Genomic DNA, 25,949 nt, shown 5'->3' with positions numbered 1-25,949 from the left:
CAAGGCTCGTAGGCGGAGAACAGGGCAAACTGCTTTCCTGGTGCTGATGACTAATTAATTAATTAAGAGGGGAAGATTTTCAGGGGGGTCTGGGAGGAGGAGGACCTGGGTAGATTCTGGGAAGAAGAGACACGCACGCTCCCCAGTCCCCACGGCACCCCTTCCCCACAAAGGTTATCATCTTAGATCAAAGGAGGGTCCTGCTCCCCTCCCCCCCCCTCCCCCCGCCACTCCCCGCTGCTGTCCCCTCTCCATACCTGTTCTCTTTGCCATTTGGCAACAGGGACGGGCGCTCAGCCCCAGGGCGTTCTGTGCAAACGTAGGTGTTTCTTCGGGTCATCATGCTGGGAGGGAGGCTGTTCTGTGGGGAACACGGCCAGGAGGGAGTGAGGGGGCGAAGGGACACCCCTTAACTCCTCGATTACCCTCTCTGGCCTCCCTCATTATGAAGGAGGCAGGGGGCCAAGAGCGGGTAGGTGATGGTTTACTCCAGGAGAAAGGGAAGGTTAATGAGCCATCCCAGCAACCCAGGCCGAGAGTCACGTGGCTGAGACGGGTGCTGAGGAGGGTGGCTCAGGGGCGGTGCCTGGGGGGGGTGGGGGTGGGGGGCGCCTTGCTCACTCCTCTCCCAGCTCTGCCCCACCTGGGTACGGGCCAGCCACGTCAAGCTTTTTGGAGCATACTTCTTCCGGGCACATTTGGTGCCTCCTCCTGGCCTTTGCACAGGCTAGCCCACCTGCTTGGCTATTCCTCCCACCTCTCCCCTTGACTCACACACCTATGGAACTTTCTGGTGTCGGTTCATAATATGCCCCCGCCTCTGGCCCCCGGCTGAGTCAGGAGCCTTCTCAGGGCCCCCGCTGCAGCCCTGATCACTTCGTATCACTGACGTCTATCCCCTTAGACACCCCCCCACCCCCGCATGGGACTGTGGGCTCTCTTGGATCACGGGGTGCCCATCGGGATTATGCCACCTCCCCAGATGAGCTGAGAAGTGATCCCTCTTTTTCTATCCTCTGGAAGCCTGTCTAAAGTTGGCTGGTGTTATTCCTTCTTTCAGTGTTTGGCAGAATCCCACCACTTAGGGTCTGGAATTTTCTTTACGGGAAAGTTTTAAGTCACAGATTCAGTTTCTTGAACAAGAATATAAGGCGGTTCGGATTTTCTGCTTCTTCTCGGACAAGTTTAGTTACTTGTGTTTTTTGAAGGCATCTATCCATTTCATCTAAGCTCTCACATTTATGGGCATAAGGTGGTTCCTAATGCGTTTTGACTGTCTCTTTATGTTAGAATATAGCTTCCTTCTTCTTCGTTTTTTCCTCCCTCTTTCTTTTAAAAAGAGAAAGAGAGGGGCGCCTGGGTGGCGCAGTCGGTTAAGCGTCCGACTTCAGCCAGGTCACGATCTCGCGGTCCGTGAGTTCGAGCCCTGCGTCGGGCTCTGGGCTGACGGCTCGGAGCCTGGAGCCTGTTTCCGATTCTGTGTCTCCCTCTCTCTCTGCCCCTCCCCCGTTCATGCTCTGTCTCTCTCTGTCCCAAAAATAAATAAACGTTGAAAAAAAAAAAAAAATTAAAAAAAAAAAAAAAAAAGAGAAAGAGAGAGAATCCCAAGTATTCTTAGAGCGTGGAGCCTGACTCGGGGCTGAATCCCACGACCATAGTATCACGACCTGAGCCAAAATGAAGGGTGGGACGCTCAAATGACTGAGCCACCCAGGTGCCCCTTTCACTTCTGCTATTAGTAATTCGTGGGGTCCAATGATCGCACCAACCTTTTCAAGAACCAGATTGCAGCTTTTTTTGGGTTTTCTCTAGGGTCCTTCTGTTTTCTCCTTTATTACCGTCTGTTACTTCCCCTCTTCTACGTTCTGGGGGCTAATTTCCTCTTCTTTTCTACCTTTTTAAGGTGTGGGTTTACCTTGACAATAACAAGAGCCGGGGCAGCTAGGTGGCTCAGTCGGTCAAGCGTCCGACTTCGGCTCAGGTCACGCATGATCTTGCGGTCCGTGAGTTCGAGCCCCGCGTCGGGCTCTGTGCTGACAGCTCGGAGCCTGGAGCCTGCTTCGGATCCTGTGTCTCCCTCACTCTCTGCCCCTCCCCTGCTCATTCTCTCTTTCTCTCTCTCTCAAAAATAAATAAAAATTAAAGTAAATTAAAACAAAGTAACAAGAGCCTTCATTTATTGAGTGCTTCCTGAGCTGGACACTATGGGAGGTAGTTTATGTCCCAGACCTTATCAGAGCCTCACAAGAGTCTAAGGCCTCTGATGAGCCCATTTCACAGGGTGGAATACTGAGGCTCACAGAGGTGAAGTCACTTGCTCAAGGCCACACAGGTCACCAATGTAATTCAAGCTCTGGTCTGTAGGGCCTCAGAGTGCTGACCGCTTTCCTATGACCTGTCTCCACCCACCCTCGTCTCTGCTGTGGGGCCTGTGTTTGTTTCTCAACTTCCTATTTTAAGGGGCTGCACTGTCTCTCTCTCTCTCTCTTAAAGAAAATAAACAAACATTAAAAAAATTTTAAAGGAGCGCCTGGATGGCTCCGATGGTTAAGCGTCTGACCTCAGCTCAGGTCATGATCTCACGGTCCATGAGTTCGAGCCCCACATCGGAGGCTCTGAGCTGACAGTTCAGAGACTGCTTCGATTTTGTGTCTCCCTCTCTCTCAAAAAATAAAATAAAACAAAATAAATAAACATTAAAAAAACATTAAGGAGCTGCAGAGGCAGGGAAGCCCAGTACTATATTCCCCAGACTCCTCTGGAGCTCTGGTTCTGGCCACCTTTGCCCGCGGGAAGATTTGGAAGGTGGAAATGGGATGGAAGTTGCCTTCATGTCCCCTCTGCCTCCTCCTTCCACGGGCAAGGTCACGGGATGAGGGTCTTTGCCTCCGGAGGGCCCCAGTGCCCGTTTTCCAGACTTCCGGGCATCGAGGGGCCCTTCTGGTAGAGAAGAAAGTTTCTGAGTCTCGGACTACCGTCACCACCATGTGACGGTAATTCAACAGTGCCAGGGGCTAAGCAGCCCCTGTGGCGGGTCAGACCTGCTGTGCTGTGGTGTGACCCCTGTGGGTCTAATCATCCCCTGCCTGCTCTGCTGGTCCTTTTGACAACTTTGTAAGTACCTAATTCCCCGTATTAAAACCCTTCCGGGTGCCTGGGTGGCTCAGTCGGTTGAGCGTCTGTCTGGCTCTTGATAACGGCTTGGGTCGTGATCTTGAGGTCACGGGATCGAGCCCCACATCAGGCTCTGTGCTGACCCTCCGAAGCCTCCTTGGGATTCCCTCTCTGTGTCCCTGCCCCTCCCCCACGCTCTGTCGCTCTCAAAATAAATAAATATTTTTAAAAAATTCTTCTGGGGCACCTGGGGGGCTCAGTTGGTTAAGCATCTGACTCTCGGTTTCAGGTCAGGTCATGATCTCACAGTTTCATGGGATCGAGCCCCGAGTCAGGCTCTGCGCCCCACTCACGCTCCACGTCTCTCAAAATCAATAAATACGCTTTAAAAAGTAAATAAATAAAGTCCTTCCCACCTAAAGCAAGTACCTTGCTTCTTTCTGACACTGAATGCTAATTTATATACTAGCGGTCACGCACAAGCTCCGGCAGAGAGAGAGAGCGCTCCAATGTCTATGGAATGAATGAATGAATGAATGAATGAATGAAACCAGGAGTCCTGCGTGGTGGTCTGGGGGAGCAGGCTGGGAAACAGCAGGGTCTGGAAAACGTGCACCAGGCGGTCTCCGCCCCCAGCCCGGACCACTCACCGGGGTGCTCGTGCTGTCCTTCCGCCGCTCTGGGATCTCTGCCTTGTTGGGGTTGTGGGCGCTGCTGACCATGGGGCTGGAGGGGGGCAGCCCCCGGCTCCCGCTTCCGGCCGCGCTGCAGCTCGCCTTCCGCCCTGGCAGGCGCTCCTCCTTCAGCTCCGTCTCCCCGGTGCTGGTTGGGCTGCGCTTGGGGTGCAGGGGTGCGGGGGAGGGGCCACCTGGGGGAGGGAGGGGGCAGTTTAGGGCTCGCGTCCCCTGGAAAGGCCCGAACCTACTCTGGGTGACCCTCGGAACCCGAGAGTTCCCCACGCAGGCTACAAGCTCCCGCGCAGGCCATTCTGACAGTATCTGTCCGGGTGACGAATGCGTGCACTGATCCCCCCGCCCAACTCCACGTACATGATATGTGATCCTCACGCAGGTTTATTCACGGCAGCCTTGTTTTTCTTTTAAGGCCGAAAGACTGGCAACAGCCTGAGTGCTCGTCTCTGGGGGAATGTCTAAGTCAAGTCAAGATTTTTTTTTTTTTTTTTTTAAGATTTATTTATTTTTGAGAGAGAGATTGAGAAAGACCGTGCAAGCAGGGGAAGGGTGGGAGGAGGGGTGGATAAAAGATCTGACGCGGGCTCCGGACTCGAATTCACTAACGGTGAGCTAAGACCTGAGCCGACCTCCGGCGCTCAACCGACTGAGCCACCCAGGTGCCCCACGATATTTTTCTCTCCCCACCCCTTTTTTTTTTTGTTTTTTAACTTTATTTATTCTTGAGAGAGAGAGGGAGAGAGAGCGACAGAACGTGAGTGAGGGGGAGGCAGAGAGAGAGGGAGACACAGGATCCCAAGCAGGCTCCGGGCTCTGAGCTGTCCGCACAGGGCGCAATTGGGGCTCAAACCCAGGAACCTCGAGATCACGACCTGAGCGGAAGTCGCAGGCTCAACCAACTGAGCCACCCAGGCGCCCCAAGGTATTTCCATACGATGTAATACTCTGCAGCTAGGAGGAAGCTGCTTGTGTACCAACAAAGAATGATCTTCACGATGGACTCTAGAGCAGAAAAGGCAACGCCTGAGGTCCACGGGGTCCTATCATTTGTACCCAAAAGGGGAAATGTGCAGATCTATTTCTATTTATCTCTATCTACATATTTATACATGAACATCTTCAGAGGCAATCGTTTGCCTTAAAAGGTGAGAATATTACCTTTATGGTGCGTGACTACGTTAGCATCATATTTATACATCTTTTTTTTTTTTTTTAAATTTTTTTTTTTTTTTAACATTTATTTATTTTTGGGACAGAGAGAGACAGAGCATGAACGGGGGAGGGGCAGAGAGAGAGGGAGACACAGAATGGGAAACAGGCTCCAGGCTCCGAGGCGTCAGCCCAGAGCCGACGGGGGGCTCGAACTCACGCGAGATCACTCGAGATCTCGCGAGATCGTGACCTGGCTGAAGTCGGACGCTTAACCGACTGCGCCACCCAGGCGCCCCTCTCCTTTTCCTATCTAGCTTATATATACAGTTGACCCTTGGACAACAGGCGTTTGAACGCCGCATGGGATTTTTTCGATAAAGACTATCCAGTACTGCAAATTGTCTTTTCCTAACGATTCTCTTAAGGACATTTTCTTTCCTCCAGCTTCCTTTACGGTAAGCCTACAGTATATAACCCAGGCAACATACAAAGTTATGTGTTGACGGGCTATGTTATCAGCGAGGCATCTAGTCCACAGCAGGCTATGAGCAGTTACATTTTCAGGGAGTCAAAAGTTATACGTGGATTTTCAACGTACAGGGGGTTGGCGCCCTGACCCCAGTATTGTTCAAGGAGTAACTCTATTTATTTATACGTGAATAAAATCTCCCCAAAAGAAGTCATATAAAACTGATTAACAGTGGCTGCCTCCACGGATAACCGGGAGACAGGCGTTCGATGAAAACTTTTTTATTGTCTACCCTCCTGTACTATCAAATTTTGAAGGAAGTGACTGTATTCGTTTCAAAAACAAAACAAACAAATCTGGTCCCTTAGAACATCTTAGTAAGGAGATTACGGTTTTAGAACCAGCGGATTTGAATGTGTTCACGAACTTCAGACAATTGAAACGTCTGTGTGTTAATTTCTCAGGAACCTTAATGCTTGGAAGTCCCAGAAGCATAATAAGGTCTGTAAATGACGGACACAGGGCACCTGTCGACAACCCTCCGGGAACCCCGAGAACCCAGAAGATTCCCATGTGGGTGTTTTTTAAGGTTACCATGTTGTAACCATAGAATGCTGGAGTCTTGAGCTCCTTAGGGACTTTCTGGACCGATCCGGCTACTTATAGGTGGAAAAAGGGCCACGAACACATGGATGAAAACGTTAGCCTAAGTGAAAGAAGCCAGACACAAAAGACCACATGTTGTAAACTTCTTCTTATAAGAAATGTCCAGAATAGGGGAATCTGTAGAGATAGGGAATAGACTGGTGGTTCTCAGGGGCTAGGGGCGGTGGATGGGGGTTTGGGGGTTGATGGCTAGCTAGGGCTTGTGGAGTTTCTTTCTGGGGCGATGAATATGGGCTAAAATGGATTGTGGGGCTGGCCGCACGACTCTGTGAATACACTAACGCCACTGAATTGTCCACTTTGGGTGAATCGTACGGTATGTGAATTATATCTCAACAAAGCTGCTTAAAAAATAGTTGGGGGCAGGGCACCTGGATGGCTCAGTCGGTTACGTGTCAGACTTTAGCTCAGGTCATGATCTCCTGGTTCGTGAGTGTGAGCCCCGCATCGGGCTCTGTGATGACAGTTCGGAGCCTGGAGCCTGCGTCGGATTCTGTGTCTCCCTCTCTCTCTGCCCCTACCCCGTTCATGCTCTGTCTCTCTCAAAAATAAACAAACATTAAAAAAAATAATAAAGGAATCTTAAGAAAGATAGTTGGGAGGATTAACATTTGAGGAGGGTGTAGGTAAGAGACGCGTCCATGCCTAATGTGTGGTGGTGGTTGTGGGATCTATTTTCTGTGGGTGATGACTATCCTTCAGTTACAGAATGTGGGGTCCAAGTAGGTGTCCGCCCAGCCCCTTTCCACTAGGAAGGGCCTCCCATCCTTTCAGCGCGGAGGAGAGCCAGAGGGCGAGCTCTCGGCAGCCACTCTGTGCAATGTGTCCTCCTGTGTCCCCATCACAGTGGCTAAATTCCAAGTGGACCCTGACATGAGAACTCTGTGCCTGACAAGTGGACCAAAGGGATTCATGCTACCATTTGGGCTGGTCTCCAAAACAGAGATGGAAGGAATTGAGAAACTAGGAAAAAGGTAAGGTGAGATAAGTGAGAGAAAAAGGCAAAACCAGAGGAACAGAGGGTGTCTACTCCAGCTGCTTTTCCAGTTTCTAATCCCTTCCTGATCCTGGCTGGGCATTCCCGCCTCCAGGTTCCCTGTACCATCCCTGCAATCTTTATGCAAAACTCCGCTCTCCTCTGCAGCTGGCTCCAGTGGGCTTCTGGTGCAGGTGACCCCGATGTAACGCAGGGACGGTGGGGGAGGGCGTGGGGCCATACTCACAGAAGTCGCTATGCCTGCGCTGGCGGTGGTAGGTGGACGAGGAGGTCCGCTGCCCTTTGCTGTGGCTGGTGCCTTTGCTGGAGCTCGCTCCATTGGTGGTGTCGCTGGGCGCCCGCACCCGTGCAAGGGCCAGCCCCGGGGTGCCCCGGTCCCCACCCTCCTGCAGGAGGATGACAGACGAAGAGCCTCGGCCTCTGCCCCCGCTCTGCCCCAGAAGTCCCTCCACCCCGGGCGTCGCGCATCCCAAATGCCCCTGGCGCCTTCTGACCTCAGTCTTCCTGCCCAGCAGGAGGTAGGTGGCGGTCACTTCGTTGTACTTCTGGCTGGTCAAGGCCTCTTTGATTTCTTCCCGCGTGTAGCCCATACCCACCATCACCTCTGGGAGAGGGGGATGGAGAGGAGGTTCAATCTCCCCAGACCCTTCCCTTGGACTCGCTTCTGCCCCACATAGCAACGCCTGCTCTTTGGCCTGTTCAGTATCCATTCCCCCTCCTGCCGGCAGCACCCGATTTCCTTGGAAGAACATTTCTTTCCCGCTTGGATCACCTGGCCCACTCCTGCCTGCGCCAAGCCCCCAAGGGCAGGTGTAACACCCAGGCCTGACCCAACAGAGTAGTCCATCCCCATAGCCACACTGATTGGCTCACGGCAGGCGTACCACCCGGGTCTGGCCACTCAGAATGCTCTATACCCCAAACCACACTGATTGGTTCAGGATGGGCATATGACCCAGTTCTGGCCAATCAGAGCACTCCATCCCCACGGCCTGGTTCAGGGGTAGCCAATGGGTACCAGCCTAGAGCTTCCAGTTGGAACATTTAGGAAAGTGGCTTCTTTCCTTGACGGGGTATCCAGGCCCCTAGTATATGCTGTTGCCAGCTTGCTCCTGTGACGTGAGCCTCCGGGGACAGGAACCACCACTAAGATTTCCAACGACTGTCTTTGAGCGCCTGGGTCCAGCTGTGCCTGAAGGCCGACATACCCTGGCGTTTTCAGTTATGTGAATAAGTTACCACTTGTAGGTTATACCAGATAAAGGTGCTAAGGCTGACAAATTCTGACCCATAAAAATACCAATTTCAAATGGCTCAGCCTATTATTATTATTGGTTGAAGCCAGAATGGCTTGGGTTTTCCATTAACATATAACCACAAAAGTCCTGACTAATGTAACCAGCTCTGACGGTGGCCTTGGTCTCCTCCACTGTGTAACGGCCAGTGAGCGGACGGCTCCTAAGGGGCTCTTGCGGGGCTAATGCCTTCGGGGTCCAGAGTTCAAGGGTTCCAGGCTGGAGGATTTGAGACCAAAGGGTTGGCGGGTGAGGCACATGCCAACATAGGGGCTTTCCCCAAACGTACAGATTACCAATGACTTGTGCCCAAACATTTCTGGAAGTGAGCTGTGATTTCTTTTTGTGTCTTAAGAGTCAAAACCAAGTGCTTTATGTGGGTTCACTCACTTAATATTCACAACAGCCCTATGACAGGTCCTATGGCTGTCCCATTTTACCGATGAGGCAATGGCAGCACAGAGAGGGGAAGCCGCCTGCCCAGGGTCACACAGCGAGCGAGTAGCAGCACGGGGATCAGAGCCCCGGCTTCACTCTCCCTAATTGCCTTGTGCTCATCAAAGGGGTATTGTAGGTGCTGGGAAGCTCCTCCCCCTGGCTGGGGGGGGGCGTGGCTCTGAGGAGCGGGGGCGCCCGCTCTCCCCGACCCTCACCGATTCGCTTGGTGTCCCCGAAGTCTTCCTCGGGCTCCGTGTATGGCTTCAACTCCTCACCCTCATAGCCGATGTTGATCCACTTGTCTTTCATGATTTGCTGCAGGAATCGCCGGCAGGATAGGGAAGGGGGAAGACAGACGTTAGACAAAACCGGCGAAAATACAGTTCCTCGTCTCCCAGGCAGGCCCTCAAGTAGGGCTGCGTGCCCTGCCCCCCCCACCCCCTCCAAGTCCTAACACCCCAGAATCGAGGGCTTCCTGAGAGCCAGCGCCTCCTTACCACACCCCCAGCACCCCCCCCCCCCCCCCCCCCGTCGGAGCCTCCCGATGTCACCTCCCTCCTCCGCATCATCTGGGTCCCCGGCACCCTGTAATCAGCCTAGGAGCTCATTAGCTAATTACTGGCATGGCGGGGAGTGGGCGAAGCTGGGGGTGGCGTCGAGACGGGCCCGGGAGCCTTTTCTCGGGCTGCCCGGCTCCCCCCACCTTCCAGCAGCGATCTCAGGCAGATGGGCACAGGAGACGAAAGTGAGGGCAAGAAGGCTGTAGTGAGAGGGGGCCGGGACCGGGGCTCACCTCGAGAGTACAGCGTTTAGCTGGGTTCAGCACCAAAAATCTCCGCAGGATGCTCTCACAGTCTGTTGACATGTAGAAAGGGACCCGGTACTTCCCTCTGAGGACTCGCTCCCGCAGCTCCTAGGGGGACGGGGTTACTGGGGGAGGGATCCACCCGGCCTCCCTGACCCATCTCACACACACACACACACACACACACACACACACACACACACACACACACACAAATCCTTCTCCCAATCTCCTGACAGAAGCGACAGGTGGCAGAACCCCCCACCCCTCTCTCCTGACCACAGCTGCCCATCTATAAAATGGGAACCCCGTACCAGGTGTAGGCATTTCCAAAAAAAAAAAAAAAAAAAAAGCATTTTTCATTCAGAGGAAATCCCACCGAGAAAAGCGAATTCTACAAGCCAGGAAGAGGGGAGTCAGCACCCGGGCCTCACTCTTCTCGTCTGGGGACCCAGGGCTCACAGCACCCATAACGCTACCTAAGTAAAATGCACAGCACACGTCTGGCCCAGGGTAAGTGCGACTTAACTGTTAGGTTTATGAAGAGGGCGGGGATCCTGCCCTCCTGTCTCCCACCCCTCGGCTCCCCCCTTCCCTAGGCATGCCTGTCTTTCCAAAGAACTGTGAGACGCTGGCAGTCTCAAAGCATGAGAGCCCATTTACAGGCAGACCTTTTTCTCTTTTTTAAGGGCCTTTTTTGAGGGACCTTGCCAAGACAGAGAAAAGAAACTCCAAGCCGCATGGCAGGCCAGGGACAGCCCCTTCCATCCTGAAGAAGAACTGGGGGAGACAGGAAACGGAGGGGGGACCGGTGTTGGGTAGGGGGGTGGGAGGGCGGAATCTCTGGGTGGAGCTCTGGGCTGGGAGCTCCCCTCCTGGGCATCCTCCTGAAAGGGCTGGGAGCCTCCTGGGTCTCCAGATCACTACAGCCCGGAGGGTCGTGAATATTTAATACTAACGAGTATCACTTTCCGAGCAGGGCACTTACCCCCGCGCAGGCCATGTTCTGAGTGCTTTACGCAAGTTACCTCTGTGCTCCCAACGATGCTGTGAAGCAGGGCTATGCTGCCCGTTTTTCAGACCAGGAAACTGAGGCTTAGAGGGGTTAAGTCACTGTTGCTAGGAGTGTGCAGCCGGGAAATGGCAGGGCCAGGGTTCCAAGCCAGGCAGTCTGGCTCCGGAGCCCGTGTTACGTGACCACCGCACCATGCTGCCACTATCACGTGGTAATGAGAAGTCGCCAAGGGGCCATCGCCATCGCCACCACCAGTGTGGCTCCCAAGTGTAACACCCTGGCCAGATGCCAGGCCCTGGTGGAGGGCTTTAGACACCCAGGCTGGCCGTCAGTGGATACCCTCAATGTCCCCATCTTACGGACAGGGAAACTGAGGTTCTGAAAGGGAGTATGTCCCAGGTCGCTTAGCAAGGAAATGACAGAGCGGGGACCTGTCCCTAGCCGCATGTCTCCTTTGCCCAGAAAGGCTGAGGGTGGGAAACCAGGACAGCAGGAGGTGACAAGGGCCTGGGGCAGGTGGGATGTGGCCTAGCCTTCTAAAAAAGTCTCTTGGCTTGATGCCCGGGGCTCAGAGAGATTACTCTGTGATGGTGAGCACTTCGCACGTCTGATCTTAGCGAGCCCTCGAGTCGCTGCTACATAGCTGGTTACCTTATGGACACCGAACAGAGGGGAGACTGAGGCTCAGAGGGGTCAGCGCCTCAGCTGAGGCCTCTGTGAAGAAGGGGCTCCTTCCTCCTCATCACTCAGGTCCTTGCTCTGGTGGCCTGTCCCCAGTAGTGGCTTCCTGACCTCTGAACGCTCCTTGCGGGCCACCTCGAGCAGGACCGAGCATCCCGGCTGTGGAATTCCTGCCCCAAAACGCACCCCTGGGACCCCATCGCGAGGAGACGCGGGTCACCCCAAACCGAGGGGGGCCCTGTGGCACAAGTGGCCTGATGGCCACAAAGCCATGCCACGCGGGACAGAATTGCTGCTCCACGTGACAGGAGATGAAAGACACAGGTCAGCTGCAGACGACCCGGGAGCCCGAGTGCCGGTGCGAGAGAAAAACAGCTACGAGGACATTCTCAGGACGACTGGGGACATCGGAGGATGGTCGTGGGTTGCAGGCCAGGACTGCACCCTGGCTGGATTTTCCCGAGAGTGACTGTAGACAGGAAAACGTCCAGTCTCAGGAGATACCTGCTGTGTGTCCCCTGCAGGGACAGAGGCGCATCGTGTCTGCGGCCGACCCCCAAACGTCCCATCAGTAATGGCAGAGGCAACGGCGTGTGCCTGTACAGACTGATGGCAAACGTGGCTGGAGCATGTCCTGAAAGGTCCTACGTGTTCTCTGTCCCAGTCCTGCGACTTCTCCATAGACTGGTCACGTTTCAGAATAAAAAGGTCAAAGAACGGAGGGCACCTGGGTGGCTCGGGGGTTAAGCGTCTGACTCCTGATTTCGGCTCAGGTCATGATCTCACGGTTCGGGAGTTCGAGTCCCGCATCAGGCCAGGGCAGGGCCCGCTTTAGATCCTCTGTCCCTCTCTCTCTCCCCCTCCCCTGTTCACACACTCTCTCTCAAAACATTAAAAAAAACCCCCAAAAGGTCAGAGAAGAAAACCTCACACCATCCTGCCATTCACCACATACTTCCCACCCCTCCACGCACCCCCTCCCCCCCCCCAGCACTGGTCAGTATTTGACACTGACATAATATTATGCATTTTGCTTATTTATTTTGTTTTTGGCCCCGCTCTGCTCCCTCCCCCGGGGGCAGGGATTTTTCTGTTTGCGGTACCCTATACAAAGGTTTCGGTACCCTATACAAAGGTTTCGAGTACATTCCCCGAGAGGTGTGGCCATCACCAGTCAGTTAAGCCTGTTCTCCAACTCCCCCAGCCTGAGATACCCACTCATCTGCTCCCACCTCTAGGGATTTGCCCGTTCTGGACACTTCATAGAAATGGAATCGTATGATGGGTGGCCTTTGTGATTGGCTTTTCCCACTTTGGTTGTCTTCTCAAGGTTCACCCATGGTCCAGCCCCGCCCCTCTGGCCCTCTCCAGAGGAGGTGTGGGGGGAGGGGCTGGGGGCCTACCGGAGAGACCCTCCCCAGGAGACCAAGACCTCCGCGCCAGCCCCGCCCAGCACCTTGAGGTTGTGCCCGTCGAAGGGCAGGGAGCCGCTGACGAGGGTGTACAGGATGACGCCGAGGCTCCAGATGTCCACCTCTGGCCCGTCGTACTTCTTGCCCTGGAACAGCTCCGGGGCGGCATACGGGGGGCTCCCACAGAATGTGTCCAGCTTGGAGCCCAGGGTAAACTCGTTGCTGAAGCCAAAGTCGGCGATCTTGATGTTGGCCTCGGCATCCAGCAAGAGGTTCTCGGCCTGGGAGAGGGTAGAAGGTGGACGTGTGTGGCCGATGGCAGACGGGAGCACAGGCTCTGAGCCGGCCCGCCTGGACAGCCTGTGGTCTGGTCCCCTGCTCCCCCTGTGACCTGGGGCAGTGGCTTTGCCTGGGCCTCAGTTTCCTCATCCGCAGAAGGGGGATAATCACAGCTTCTGTCTCAGCAGGCTGTTTGAGGATTCGGTGAATCCTAAATGCCGTATGGCATTATCCTATGGGGTCTGCAGAGCGGGGGGTCCTCAGGCGACCTCCTGCCCCTTTCGGGGCCTTAGTTTACCCAGCAGGAAAAAAAAAAAAAAAAAAAAAGCAAACAAACATGAGGACTGACTGCTCAAGACCCATGAAAAATGAAAAAAAAAATCAAGGTTCTGTCTACCTTTGGCGGTACGTGTTCGTATGACGGGGAATGCATTCACGAATGAGGAAGCAGAGGCTTAGGGAGGACGCAAGTCATGCCCACAGCAAGAAAGTGGCAGAAACGGTGTCCCCATGGCCTGGGCGTTGGAAGGAGGCTCCAGCTCCCTGCCTCTTGTGGCTTTGGGGGCACACAGATCCACCCTTCAAAGTGTCGTCCATGTGGGGCCCCTCCCAACCACGGCCCTTCCCCAGTCAGGCCGCCAGCACCTCTGGCTTCCTCATGGTCTCCCTACCTCCTAACCCTCGGGGTTACCCACCCTCCCCACCTCCAACCCCACAGGGGGGAGCGAACCCCCAAAGACACACACTTCAGAGGGATCGTCCCCAAACCTCAATGTAATGGCCTCTCGATCTCGCTCAGGGGTGATACTTCTGGTCCCAGAATTTGAGGCTCCACAATCCAGCCGCAACCCCACATGTGGGCTGGTCCCTTATGTTGGTTCCCCACTGGGTGCACCAACCAGATCCCCGAAATCCCTTTCAGCCACTTCCAGGACCCTCCACCAGGGGGCGTGCCTCCTCCGGGTGATGGGAATCTCCAGCACCGGCACAGGGCAAACAAACCCCCAAGCCTCTAAGGGGCTTTCTCAGAGGGCGGGTACCCACAGAGAGAACGTCTAGAAACTCAGCAACGTGACAGTTGATTTTTTATGTCTTTTGAATGTAATCATAGTTGTTGTTTTTTTTAAATTAGGTCTTGTATTTTGGACTTTTTTTTTTTTCACCTTTATTGTATGTACTTCACAAGCGTATCCATCACTTGAAAATATTAAAACAAACCTGGTCCTTCACTACAGATACCTCGAGAAGACCTTCCTTAAAGCACAGCGCCTAGCACACAGTAGGTGGCTCAAGAAACGATAGTCAAGACAACTCGATTGATTGAGCAGGACAAACGTTTCTCTCTCTCTCCGGTCTAGGACAAGAAGCCCTGACTCAGTGTGGCTCTCTCGGGGTGGGGGGCAGGGCTCGAGGGGCTGCCCCTGCTCACCTCGACCAGGCGGCCGGGGTCCAGGCTGGCTGAGTCCCTTCCCCGCCCGGGGGCTGCCTCGGGGGCTCCTCTCAAAGGTCCTCCTCAACTTCTGAGAGGCCTGTGATTCTGAGACCCGGAGGCCCTGCGACTCTGGGGCTCTATGAACCTCGGTTCTCGAAGATTCCTGAATGTTCTAAAGTCTGAGAGATGCCAAGGCTCCAGAGGCTCTGAGGGTGGCGAACCCTTTTATCGCAGCCTGTGTCCTTGTTCGGCACACACGGAACCGTGCGGGGCGCCCCAGGACATTTTGTCTCTTTCCCTTTGTTCTCTCTTCCTGTCCCCGCCGCCCTACCTGCTCCCCTATCTGCTGGCCCTTCCTCTGCTGAAACAGCTTGGGAAAAAGTCAAGGAGCCCTGGATGCTGAGGGAGGAGCACGGGAGAAGAGGGGGGAATGCGGAGGCTACTGGAGAACCCCAGGGCGACTGAAGGCAGGACTGGGGACAAATACGTGTGCGTGGGGGGGGGGGGGGTCTGTGGGCCGAGATGGGGAGCTTGCAAGGGGGGGGGGGGGCTCACCTTCAGGTCTCTGTGTACAATGTTTTTCTGGTGACAGTAGTGCACAGCCGACACGATCTGGAGGGGAGAGCAGGGAGGGTCAGTCCCTCGAGACCCCGAACCCCGCGGCCTCTCTCAGACCCCTACTCACAACCGAGACCCAGGACCCCAGGCCTCCCCGAGGCACAGGCGGAGATGCTGGGGCCTCACGCTCCGATTCGGTCACAGCAGGGAACGCCCCTGGGACCCACGGCTGCAGGCCTCCACTCAGACCCCCCAGACGGCCTCAGACACCCAGACACCCTCCCGGCAGGGGCGTCAGAACCGGGACACCACGGCCAGTCCCCTCCCGGCTTTCCAGAAACACACGTAAGAATGCTGCGTACCTGCAGAGAAACACTCGGCCCCAGCACACTCAGCACAGTCCCGGACCAACACCGCCCGCGCTCCACCCTTCACCCCTGTTGGCCAGACACCCCCTCAGCGTGTCCTTTTACCCACACACCCGCACGCCTGCCATCAGGCTATCCTCACACCTGGGCATTTGCACGCTCGTGGGCACCCAGCGGGCCACCCTCACTCCCACCCAGGCCGAAGCCCCCCGGGGCCAGCGGTCAGCCCAGACCCGTGCGGAGCGCCCCGTCCCTCCTCCCCGGGGACCGAGGCACCGCTTCCAGCCCGGCCAGCAGCTGTGACCCCCCCCGCCCCCCCCCCCACCTGTCGGAACTTGGCTCGAGCTTCCTTCTCCTTCATGCGGCCGTGTGACACGAGGTAGTCAAACACTTCTCCTGCAGGGCAGAGGCCAAAGTGGGGTCAGCGAGGGGCGTGCGGGGCGCGGTGGGCAGGGCGGGGAGGGAGGCCTCACCGGCACTTGCGTATTCCATCACCAAGTACAGAGTTTTCTCCGTCTCGATCACCTCGAAGAGCTTCACTGCAATGACCGGGGAGGGAGGGGGTTATTCGGGAAGAGACGCACTCCCCCCAACTCCACCCACATTTCTAACTATGCGTGTGCTAACCAGAACCCCCTCACTCACGAACATTCAATGGCTCCCTACTGATGGCAACGTTTTCCAAACTCCTCAGCCCTACTTCACCACCTTTCCTACTTTCTCGCAAGAAAGCAGGCTCTGTGAGGCCAAGGTGTGTGTCTGTCTTCTTCGCTGCCTATGCCTGATGTCCCCAGCCCCTGGCATAATGCAGCCACTCAATAAACACTTCCGAGTGAACAAACAAATGGATGAATAAATGCTGTGGCCCCATCCAGGCCAGGCCAAATCCTGCTTCTCTAGGTAAAGACCCCCCTCCCCTCTCTGCCTAACGATGACAACGACAGCGGCTGCTACCGATAATCAGACCAGCTCCCACAGCGCAGCTTTGAAGGAAGGGTTTCGAAGGCTCGATCTTATCCAATCCTCACAATGACCTTGAAGTAGGTCCCTTATCAGCCCCACTCCAGAGGAGGAAACCGAGGCTCGGGGAGGTGAAATGACTTGCCCAAGGTCACCCAGCCAGCGAGCAGCAATACTGCCAAGAGCAAACAGGTCTTTCTAACTGTTGGAACTGCCGGTTCTCCTGTCCCCTGACTCTCTCCTCTGCCAAGTGCCCCAGCTCATAGCCTCCGAGCCCATCCTCTTCCCCTCCTCACCGATGTTGGGGTGGTTTAGGCCCTTCATGATGCGGACTTCCCGGAACAGCTGGACACGGCCAAAACAGAAGAAAGAGAAAGATGACGGTGGGTGGTTTCAAAGACTGTCTTCCCGACCTGTCCCCCCCCTGCTCCCTCTCCCTGGGCCTCACTTTCTGCAGGCTGCTGGGGTTCAGCTGGGTTTTGTCGATGATCTTGATGGCGACCTGGAGGTGGAAGGAAGGGGGAAAAGATCAAAGTGCCGAGGGCTCTTGAGCTGGGAAAGGCTACCCCAGCTCAGATCACACAAGGGCTTTTTTGTTTTTGTTTTTTTTTTAAAGTAACATCTACACCCAACGTGGGGCTTGAACTCACGACCCCAAGATCAAGAGCCTCACGCTCCTCCAACTGAGCCAGCCAGGCGCCCCTAAGTTTTTTGGTTTTGGCTTTTCTTAATTAAAAAAAATTTTTTTTTAACGTTTATTTATTTTTGAGAGACAGACCATGAGCGGGGGAGGGGCAGAGAGCGAGGGAGACACAGAATTCGAAGCAGGCTCCGGGCTCTGAGCTGCCAGCACAGAGCCCAATGTGGGGCTCGAACCCACAAACCGTGAGATCCATGACCTGAGCTGAAGTCAGACGCTTAACGGACTAAGCCACCCAGGTGCCCCCTTCATTTCTTTTTTTTAAGTAGGCTCCACGCCCAACGTGGGATTTGAACTTAAGACCCTGAAGTCAAGAGTCGCATGCTCTCCTAACTGAGCCAGCCAAGCGCCCCAGCACCCCTTGTTCTAAAAGAGCTTTGAGGCAGTCACCATGGAGGAAGAATCAGAAAGTTATTAAACTCTCCTTATATTTATCTTGCAGTGTGGTTGATATTGAATTTGAATTCAATATTATTTTGAATTGCACTTTGGGGCAGAGCACCGTAAGTTTTTCAGTAGCGAGGGGCCAAACTCAGCTCTAGGTCTCTCGTTTCCCTGAAGGGTTTTGGGGCCTGGTCACCTCCAGATATCCTGGATTACAGAACCCTTCCCCCGGGAGATCCTGTTTCCTTAGAAGCCGGTCCTCTAAGAAGCCCCTGGAATCATGTTCAAGATCCACACGAGGGGAACAACACGTTCTCCGTGCCGGAGAGGGTCCGTTAGCTTTCCTCACATCCTCAAAAACGGGTTTTTAATTTTGTCACGCACTTTTTATGCCAGTATCGAGAGGATCATATGGTCTCTCTCCTCAAGTCTGTGAATATGGCGAAGTACATGAATAAATTGTCAATTTGAAAAGAACTGTGTATTCCTGGGACGAACCGAGCTTTGTCATCACACAGCCTTCTTTAATGGATGTGCCCGCGTCTATCTGCTCCGATTTTGTTTAAGGTTTTTGTATCGATGTTCGCGTGTAAGGCCGGCCCGTCATAGTGTTCAGAGCCGGTTCTGACATTTTGGTCACTGTCCAGCTAGCACTTAAAATCAGCTGGGCAGCGGCATTTCTTTCCTTGGTCTCTGGAAGTATTGGCATAAAATTGGAATGTTTGGTAGAACGTGCCCATAAAACCATTGGGGCCTGGTATCTTTTGTGTGTCTGGAGTAGATGGCGTGGGGGCAGGAAGAGAGTTCATCCGAGGCAGGAGAAATCGCTCCAGCCACGTTCTCTAAAACTAAAGGAGGTACAGAAGAGTCATACCCTCCTCCCAAGAGTGAGTGAGAGGCTTCATATCCAGATTACAAGGTCTGCGTGGGCCCTTCTGCAATAATGTTGCCATACTCCCAACCCATGCCCACTCTCGGAGGGGAGGTGGGGAGACTCAGGCTGTGCCTAACTGAGAATTCAAGGGGCACCTGGGTGGCTCGGTCAGTTAAGCACCCGACTTCGGCTCAGGTCATCATCTCACAGTCCGTGGGTTCGAGTCCTGCTTCGGGCTCTGTGCTGACAGCTCAGAGCCTGGAGCCTGCTTCGGATTCTGTGTCTCCCTCTCTCTGCCCTTCCTCCACTCATGCTCTCTCTCTCTGTCTCTCTCTCTCTCTCTCGAAAATGAACATTAAAAAAAGAGAGAGAGAGAGAGAGAATTCAAGTTCTCGCGAGTTCTCATGAAGATTGCCACGAGGTTCGGTGGAACCAAAGTCTACCAGTGACACAGGGATGCTGTCCAGGCCTAGCCACAGAAGCCATGAGAATTCTTAGAGATACGACACACGGTTCTCTGCCTGCCATCTGAGAGCTCCCAACAATTCCAGGGATGATGACCAATATTTAATGAGTGCCGGTCATTAATGCGTCATCATTCCTGTTTTAAGGTGGGAAAACTGAGGCCCAGAGCTGGACAACGTTTACTCCGGAGTTGACAATCTTCATCACCTCACACCTTTTTTTTTTTTTTTTTTTTTTTTTTAAAGTAAACTCTAGGCCCAACGTGGGGCTTGAACTCAGGACCGGAGATCAAGAGTCACATGTCCTACCGGACTGAGCTGGCCAGGCGCCCCGCCCACATCATTTTTACTAAACGGCATTTACTGTGGGCTAAGTCCTGGGCTAATAAGGACCTCAGGTACATTTAATTCCCACGGTAGCCCAGTTCTACTTGGATTGTTCTAGAAAAATCCGAGATGTCCTGACCTGCCCTGGAGAGAGTCCAGGGATGTACCTGAGGTCACAAAGCAGAGCGAGGGCCAAGTCTGACCTCGCCCCACCTCCCACAACGCACGCGGGTGCTGCAGGGTTGGGCCCTGAGCCCCACCCATCCCCCCACTCACCTCTCGGCCGGTGAGGATGTGCCGGGCCAGCTTGACTTTGGCGAAGTTGCCCTTCCCGATGGTCCTCAGCAGGCGGTAGTTGCCCACGTGGGGCTGCTCCTCGGGACAGGAGGCGATAGAGTTCCGGCAGCGGGCACCCAGGGAGCGGCTGGACCAGGATGGTCCCTTGTCCGAGGAGCGGCCACTGCCCAAGGTGCCATGCTGGACAGCGGAGACAGAGTGTGAGCGGTGGGGCAGCGCCTGCCCGATCCCACCGTCAATGGCACCTGTGGGCCGGGGCGGTCGATGCCAGCCTTGGCCACCGGCCCCTTCGTGGTCCTTCTCAAACCCAGGCCCGAGAGAAGCACAATGCCTTTGGGTCCCCCCGCCCCCACCGCCTCTACAAACAGACGCCTCCAAGAACATAAACGCCCCCCAACTCTGCAGCAGCCGGGGGTCCCCGACATCAGGCCTCCTCCTCACCCCTCCCTGCGGCCTACCCCCAACTTCCTTGTCTAGTTGCTGAGACCACATAGTATTTTCTTCGAAATGCTGCGGCCCTCAACCCCAGTCCGGCTCCTCAATCTGGCGGCCACACCGGGCCCCAGGTCTCTCTCGCTGCCCTTGACGTCCCAGGTCACCCATCACCTCCCTGTCAGGCCCCGCAGCTCTGCTCTGAAGCCCATGAACAACATTTTATTCCCAGTTTACTGGCCCTAACATTTTCTTCCACTCCCTATTTGCCCCAAATCCGACTTCAAACACTGTGACCAACAGTCCTTCATTCTGCCCTGACGGGCTAGCCCTGCACGGTCACCTTCCTTCCGTGGAAAACATTGTTGCTTCTCCCCCAACCCCAACCGTCGCTCCCCCCACCCCCCACCGCCCTGGGAACCTCTGTGGCTCCATCCACGCCCTGACCGGCGGTCTCCCACGCCAGCCCTCCCATCTGGCCCCGATGTTCTGTTCCTGCCGTCCTGTCCCTCCTGGGCCTCTCCCCCGCAGGTCACTGCCTGCTCCGGGCTGCCCTGTCCTGATTGTCAGCCCCAGGGACTGTGCCTCCCTTTCAGCGCTGGGGCCCAGGGTGCAGGCGACGGAGGCAGCCAGAGGCCCGAGCCAAGGCGGCTCTGCTCAGACCCTGTGCTGCCCCCGTGCCCTTCCCAGGGCGGGGGGTGGGAAGCAGGTGGACAAAGGGAGCTGAGGAAGAGAGAAGGCCAAGGACGAGGGCTTGCTGCAGGGAATCCGCGTGGCTACTTAACTAAGTGATGATGACCGCGATTTAATGAGCACTGGCCATTAATGTGTCCTCATCCCCGTTTTTAAGGCAGGGAAACTGAGGCCCAGAGCTGGAAAACGTTTACCCCAGAGCTGATGGCCTTCACCGTCGCCCAGCGCACGGACTCACACTCCCCCATCATTTTTATTAAGCAGCTTTCATACGGGCCACGGCCCGGACCAGGAGGCACCTCATCTGCATTCAATTCCCACGCTAGCCCGGTGACCGCAGGACCTACATCCTCATATTCCGGACAAGAAACTGAGGCTTGGGGAGAGAGGTGCCTTGTCAAGGTCACTCGATTCACTCACAAGAGGCAGGAAAGACAATGGTCCCCACAAGGGGCTGAAAGACGACCACCACTGCTGCAGCCCCAGCCACACACCGGCCGGCCGGCCGGCCGCTGTGTCCTCACCTGGGCCTCCCCTGTGCGACCAGTCACGATCCACATTCTCCAGACAGGGACCCCAAGGCTGAGGCAGGGTAAGTCCCTTGGCCAAGGTCACAGGGCACCGAAGCAGAGTGGCGGGGATTCGATCCCAGACCTGCTGGCTCCCGAGTGCCCAGCTCTTTCCTACCTCCTGCCCAGTCGGCTCACAACCCCAGGTCTCCTCCCAGGGGAGGGAGGGTGGGAAGGGAGGTGGAGATCCTGGCTGATGAGGCCCCTGATCCCCACAGAGATAAGGGCTTGGAGAAGAAGAATCCCCATTAGGTGGCACCAGGGGAGCCAACTGGGGGTGGGCTGGCACCCCACTGAAGGCAGCATGCTGGAGGGACCCCTGCAAGGGGCAGCTGGGGCAGTAGGTGACAAAGCCCCCAGGGGCTGGGGGCGGGAGCTAAAATTGGCCGGCACCACCAGCTGGCCCGGCTCCCTCCCTCCCGCCCGGCTGGCGCCCCAACACCGGGCCTGTTGCTAGGGAACCTCCAGAGAGGCTGGGCGGTGGGGGGGCCTGGGACTTGGGGTGGGGGAGCGTGACCCCACATGGCTGTCGTCGTGGTAACTCGGGAGCAGGGGAGGAGCCTGCGACCTCCGATTCCAGAGGGAGAGGTGAGCCCCAGCCAGGGCTGACCAGCAGGACTTACAGACTAGTTGGGAGGAGAGGAGACAAGAGGACAGAAGGGGATTAGCCCTCTTCAAATGCCCACCGTGCACAAATCTGGACGAAAAAAGAGGAGGAAGCGTTCGGATGAGCCCCATTTTACGGATGAGGAGACCGAGGCTCACGGAAGTGAGGTCACTTGCCTGAGATCACACAGCGAGGGAGGGACAGAAACTAGATTTGAACCCATGCTTATCAGAACAATCAAAATGACAATAACAGCACAGCTACAAGCGTGGTTTGCTCCCGGCATCTCTCGGCTCCTTAAAACATCCCTAACAGGGAGGTGCTATCATCAACCCTACTTAGAGACAAACTGAGGTCCTGAGCAGGGAGGGGATCTGTAAGCGCACGCGACAACTGATGACAGCCCCAGGTTGGGACTCCACGGCCCGTCTGACTCATGTCCATAGTCACCATAGCAGTGAACATGTGTAGAGAGCGTCCTCTGTGCCGGGCTTCACCCATGGCATCTCGAATAATCCTCTGAGGGACTTGAGCATTCCCATTTTTCAGAACAGGAAACTGAGGCTCGGAGAAGACGACCCTCAGTGTTTGAGGGCACAGTGTAAACCAGCTGGCAGAGAGTGCCAGCATTTGAACCCAGGCCTGTGGGCTCCCTGGCACTTCCTGAGGGACTTGGGGGCGGGGGGGAAGGGTGGGTATCTCATCGGAGACTCCAAATCAGAGTACGACCTATTGTATGTGGGCTGCGGCACCACGGTGTTGAGGGGATCTCTGTCAGGGAGGGTTTGGCAAGAGGAAGGGGCAGAGACAGATCTCTCTGGTGGAGATCTGGAGTGAGGGTGGCTGGGCAGCTGGCAGGCAGGGGTGTGTGTGTGTGTGTGTGTGTGTGTGTGTGTGTGTGTGTACGCAGGGACCTGGCAGAGGTCTAAGGGAAAAGGGACAAAGACCCCAGCTGGGAATAAGTCTGGCATTGGTTGGTGGGAGAAGCTCTTTAGAAGGGCTGAGAGTAATCAGAAACTAGGGAGATGGGGAGGGGGGGGGGTCTCCCAGGATTGTTCTGGGCTGTGGTATAGGGACAGGGGGCCTGGGAAGGGTTAAAGCCATGGGGAAGTGGCACTCAGGGGCCAAGGAAACTCCTAGAAGTTAAAGAAGCGGGGTTTCTAGGAGCAGTCTTCAGAAGCAGAGAAAGGTCTCGGGGCATGCAAGTCCCAGAGGACAAGGAGAAGAAAGCCTGAGCCTTGGAGGGGGTCAAAAGGGCCTAGAAACTTGGGGAGGAGGTTTCCAACAGACAGACCTCCAAGAGAAGAGCTAAGGTCTTAACAGCTGAGGTCTTACAGCTAAGACCAGACCAGACGCTTTGAGTCCAGGAGTCTTCTGGAAGAAGGATCTGGGGCCAAGCCTTGTGGGCTGGGGGAGGCCTCCAAAGTTGAGGAGGGGGCTTCCCTGGGAGGCCAGACAGCAACCCCCCCCCCCACCCCGGACACACACACACAAGGAAGAGGGAGGCCCTGGGGCAGAAGAGATGGGGGGACCTGGAGATCAGTGGAAAGAGTGGTGTCCTGTGAGGAAGCTCCTGGCCTCGGAGGGGGTCAAGGGGGTCCTGGGGGTTTGGGGAGGGGGCTTGCCGGGAGCTGAGGAGTTGATACGGGCAGGATGAGGCCTGGAGTCAGACTAGCCCAGGGCCTAGAAATAGTCAGACTAGGCTAGGGGCCTGGAAGTTGGAGGCCAAGGCTGCTCGGGAGAAGACACCAGAGAGGGTCCAGGGGAGGGGGGTGCTGGGGGAGAGCCGGGGTACTGGGAATCCAGGGACAGGGCTGCTTGGAAGATAGGGACCAGGCCTGGGAGTGGAGAGACCTTGAACAAGCTAGAAAGGGCCCTGGGCCCAGGAAAGGTGGAAACCGGCTTCCTGTGAGGGGGTGCCCACAGAATCCGGGAGGATCCAGAGGGGCGGAGGGCTGAGAATGAGAGAAGGGGGGGTCCTGGGGAGCCCGGCACCCACATCCAGATGGGGAAGGCCGGAGCCAGAGGCGGGACTGGGCCGGGCCTTCCTGGGAGAGGGCCAGGGCCGGGCCTTGGGGTCAGGAGCCCTGCAAATCCTGGAGGGGGCGAGTTGTCGGATGCAGGCAGCCAGGAGGGGAAGGGGCTTAAGAACACGCGGAGAAGGGAGGGGCTCCTGGAAGGCAGGGGAGGGGGCTTCCTGGAGGGGAGAGACCCGAGCGGAAGCGGTCTGCAGAGGGACAAGAGAGGGGTCCCGGGAGAGGGGCGCCCGCAGGGGTCGGGCTGGGCTGGAGTGGGGGAGGGTCGAGAGGCCTGGAAGTCCGGGCCGGGGTCGGGAGGTGGCACGCTGGGCCGAGCCGGGGGAACGAAGGTAGGGGCTCGCGCGGCGCGGGGCACACCAGGACGAGGGGCTCGGCGGCTGAACCCGACCGGCGCTCCCCAAGGGGCCGGGCCCCACTCACCGTGTCCGAGTTCCGATCGTTGCCCGGGGCCAGCGCCGTCCGCGAAGACATTTTCTCCGGGTCCCGGGGGACTGGGCGGCCGGGTGGGGGGGGGGGCGGGGGTCCCGGGGTCCCCTCTCTTCCCCTCCCCCCCCGCCGGCCTGGGGACGCGAGCTCAAAAGCTGGGTGCCGTGGACACCCGGGTTCGCGCCGCGGGAGAGGGGGCAGGGCGGGGAAGGGAAGGGGACGCCGAGGGTCCTAGTGGCCCCGCGCAGTGGCGGCCCGGGGCGCCATGGGGGCGGCGGGCAGACGGGCGGGCGGGGGCCGGGGAGGGGGCGCGGAGCCGGCCCGGGCGGCGGCGGAGGGAGGCGGTGGAGGGGCCGGGGAGGAAGGGACGTCAGGGGGAGGGGCGGGCAGGGCGGGGCCGCGGAGACCCCGCCCTCTGCCGCCGGCCCTTAAAGGCGCAGGCCCGGGCTAGCCGGGGGCTCCGGGGGCGGAGGCAGGTCTGGGCGCGTCGGTAGGGGAGCGTGTTCTCACCGGAGAGCGGAGACTCACCGGAAGAGAAGGGGAGAGAAACGCCTAGGCAGAGCGCCAGAGACGCAGAGAAAGATAGAGAGATGCAGAGATAGAGAGACAAAGAGACACAAGGCTAGAGAGACAGAAGTAGGGAGACAAGCAGACATACAAAGAGATGTAGAGGGAGCCAAAAGACCCGAGCGACTAAATTAATTAATTAATTAATTAATTAATAAAGGAGGGAGAAACATAGGGAAAGAGAGACACACAGGGACAGAGATACAGAGACAACAGAGACACGGAGAGCGACAAAGACTGAGAGACCCCCACACGGGGACGGAGGGAGAGGCAAAAGGAGACAAAGAGATAACACACAGAGACGCAGAGACCTGTGAAGAGAGCGGAGATAAAAAGACAAGACAGACCGAGGCAGAGAAGCCCCGAGAGACACGAACCAGACAGACGGCGGCGCTGTCCGCATTCTCCCTCCCAGCCCACCCTCTGCTCAGTCGAGGGGCCCAGGAAGTTCTTGGGAACAGAGCTGAGGGCGCTGGGGGCGTAGTGTGCTAGGCAGAGCCGCTGCCCAGGGCTGACCACGATCTCTAGCAATGCCGCCTCCCACCTCCCAGAAAACTCCAGAGCCCAGGTTTGTGGCTGCGGGCCCCTCTCCTGTGCACTCCAGCTGGGGTCTGAGGATTTCTCCCTATAGCTCTGTGACTCAAGGCAGGCATTGGCCCCTCCTTGGCCTCAGTTCCCCAATCTACAAAGCGAGAGCAAGGATCTACATGTTGCCTTCCTGGCAGGGCTGAAGCAGGTGCCAGAGAGCCCTGTGTAGGTATGCACCTGCCGGGTGCAGCTGCTGTCGGGATGGGCAAGCTGAAACCAGAGGAGGGCAAGGGCTTCCCTGAGGTTCTGCAGTGGGGGCCACCCATCCCCTCTAGACTAGGGTGGCCTGAAAGAAAGAGGGGCATTGCACAGTCCTGCCCCCCCCCCCAATCCCACAACCCTTGGATCGGGTCCATGCCCTGCCCCTGTCTGACCATCTTCTTGAGCCTCAGTTTGCCTTTCTAAAAGATGGGTGTGATGCTCACACCAGTGTGTTGGGAGTCAGCTCGAGCGAGCTGCCTGTTAAAGGCTCAGGAATTTTGGAACCGGTTAAGACAGCCATTATAAAAAATTAAAGTATGCAAACACGTAATTAAATAAATTACACTTAAAACAAAGGTAACAAATGCGCATCCCAACCTAATTATTTCACTACGTTTTGCTATTATCTGTGATCCTGCGGTCATTTACATCTATTGTGCCTTCGTGG

The 25,949-nt window shown here is 56.2% G+C and overlaps 1 protein-coding gene across 2 annotated transcripts in view; it reads right to left on the bottom strand.

The window, feature by feature from the left end:
• MARK4 (microtubule affinity regulating kinase 4) overlaps positions 1 to 24,491 on the bottom strand; it is a 30,668-nt gene extending 6,177 nt beyond the window's left edge. For both annotated transcript variants that reach the window (XM_047835499.1, XM_047835500.1), the window contains exons 1-14: positions 24,140 to 24,491; positions 19,359 to 19,559; positions 16,782 to 16,835; positions 16,630 to 16,678; positions 15,847 to 15,912; positions 15,699 to 15,769; positions 15,003 to 15,059; positions 12,781 to 13,017; positions 9,617 to 9,736; positions 9,039 to 9,138; positions 7,585 to 7,694; positions 7,317 to 7,476; positions 3,765 to 3,982; positions 258 to 361 (exon numbers count right to left, since the gene is read on the bottom strand). In XM_047835499.1, coding sequence (XP_047691455.1) covers positions 258 to 361; positions 3,765 to 3,982; positions 7,317 to 7,476; positions 7,585 to 7,694; positions 9,039 to 9,138; positions 9,617 to 9,736; positions 12,781 to 13,017; positions 15,003 to 15,059; positions 15,699 to 15,769; positions 15,847 to 15,912; positions 16,630 to 16,678; positions 16,782 to 16,835; positions 19,359 to 19,559; positions 24,140 to 24,190 — 1,598 coding nt within the window. In that variant the 5' untranslated portion in view covers positions 24,191 to 24,491. The remainder of the gene's footprint in view (positions 1 to 257; positions 362 to 3,764; positions 3,983 to 7,316; positions 7,477 to 7,584; positions 7,695 to 9,038; positions 9,139 to 9,616; positions 9,737 to 12,780; positions 13,018 to 15,002; positions 15,060 to 15,698; positions 15,770 to 15,846; positions 15,913 to 16,629; positions 16,679 to 16,781; positions 16,836 to 19,358; positions 19,560 to 24,139) is intronic.
• Positions 24,492 to 25,949: the final 1,458 nt, after the last annotated feature.

Source organism: Prionailurus viverrinus, chromosome E2 (assembly GCF_022837055.1).
Source record: "Prionailurus viverrinus isolate Anna chromosome E2, UM_Priviv_1.0, whole genome shotgun sequence".
Classification (NCBI taxonomy): domain Eukaryota; kingdom Metazoa; phylum Chordata; class Mammalia; order Carnivora; family Felidae; genus Prionailurus; species Prionailurus viverrinus.
The sequence above is the reverse complement of the archived record's forward strand: the minus strand, read 5'-3'. Positions and strand labels throughout refer to the sequence as shown.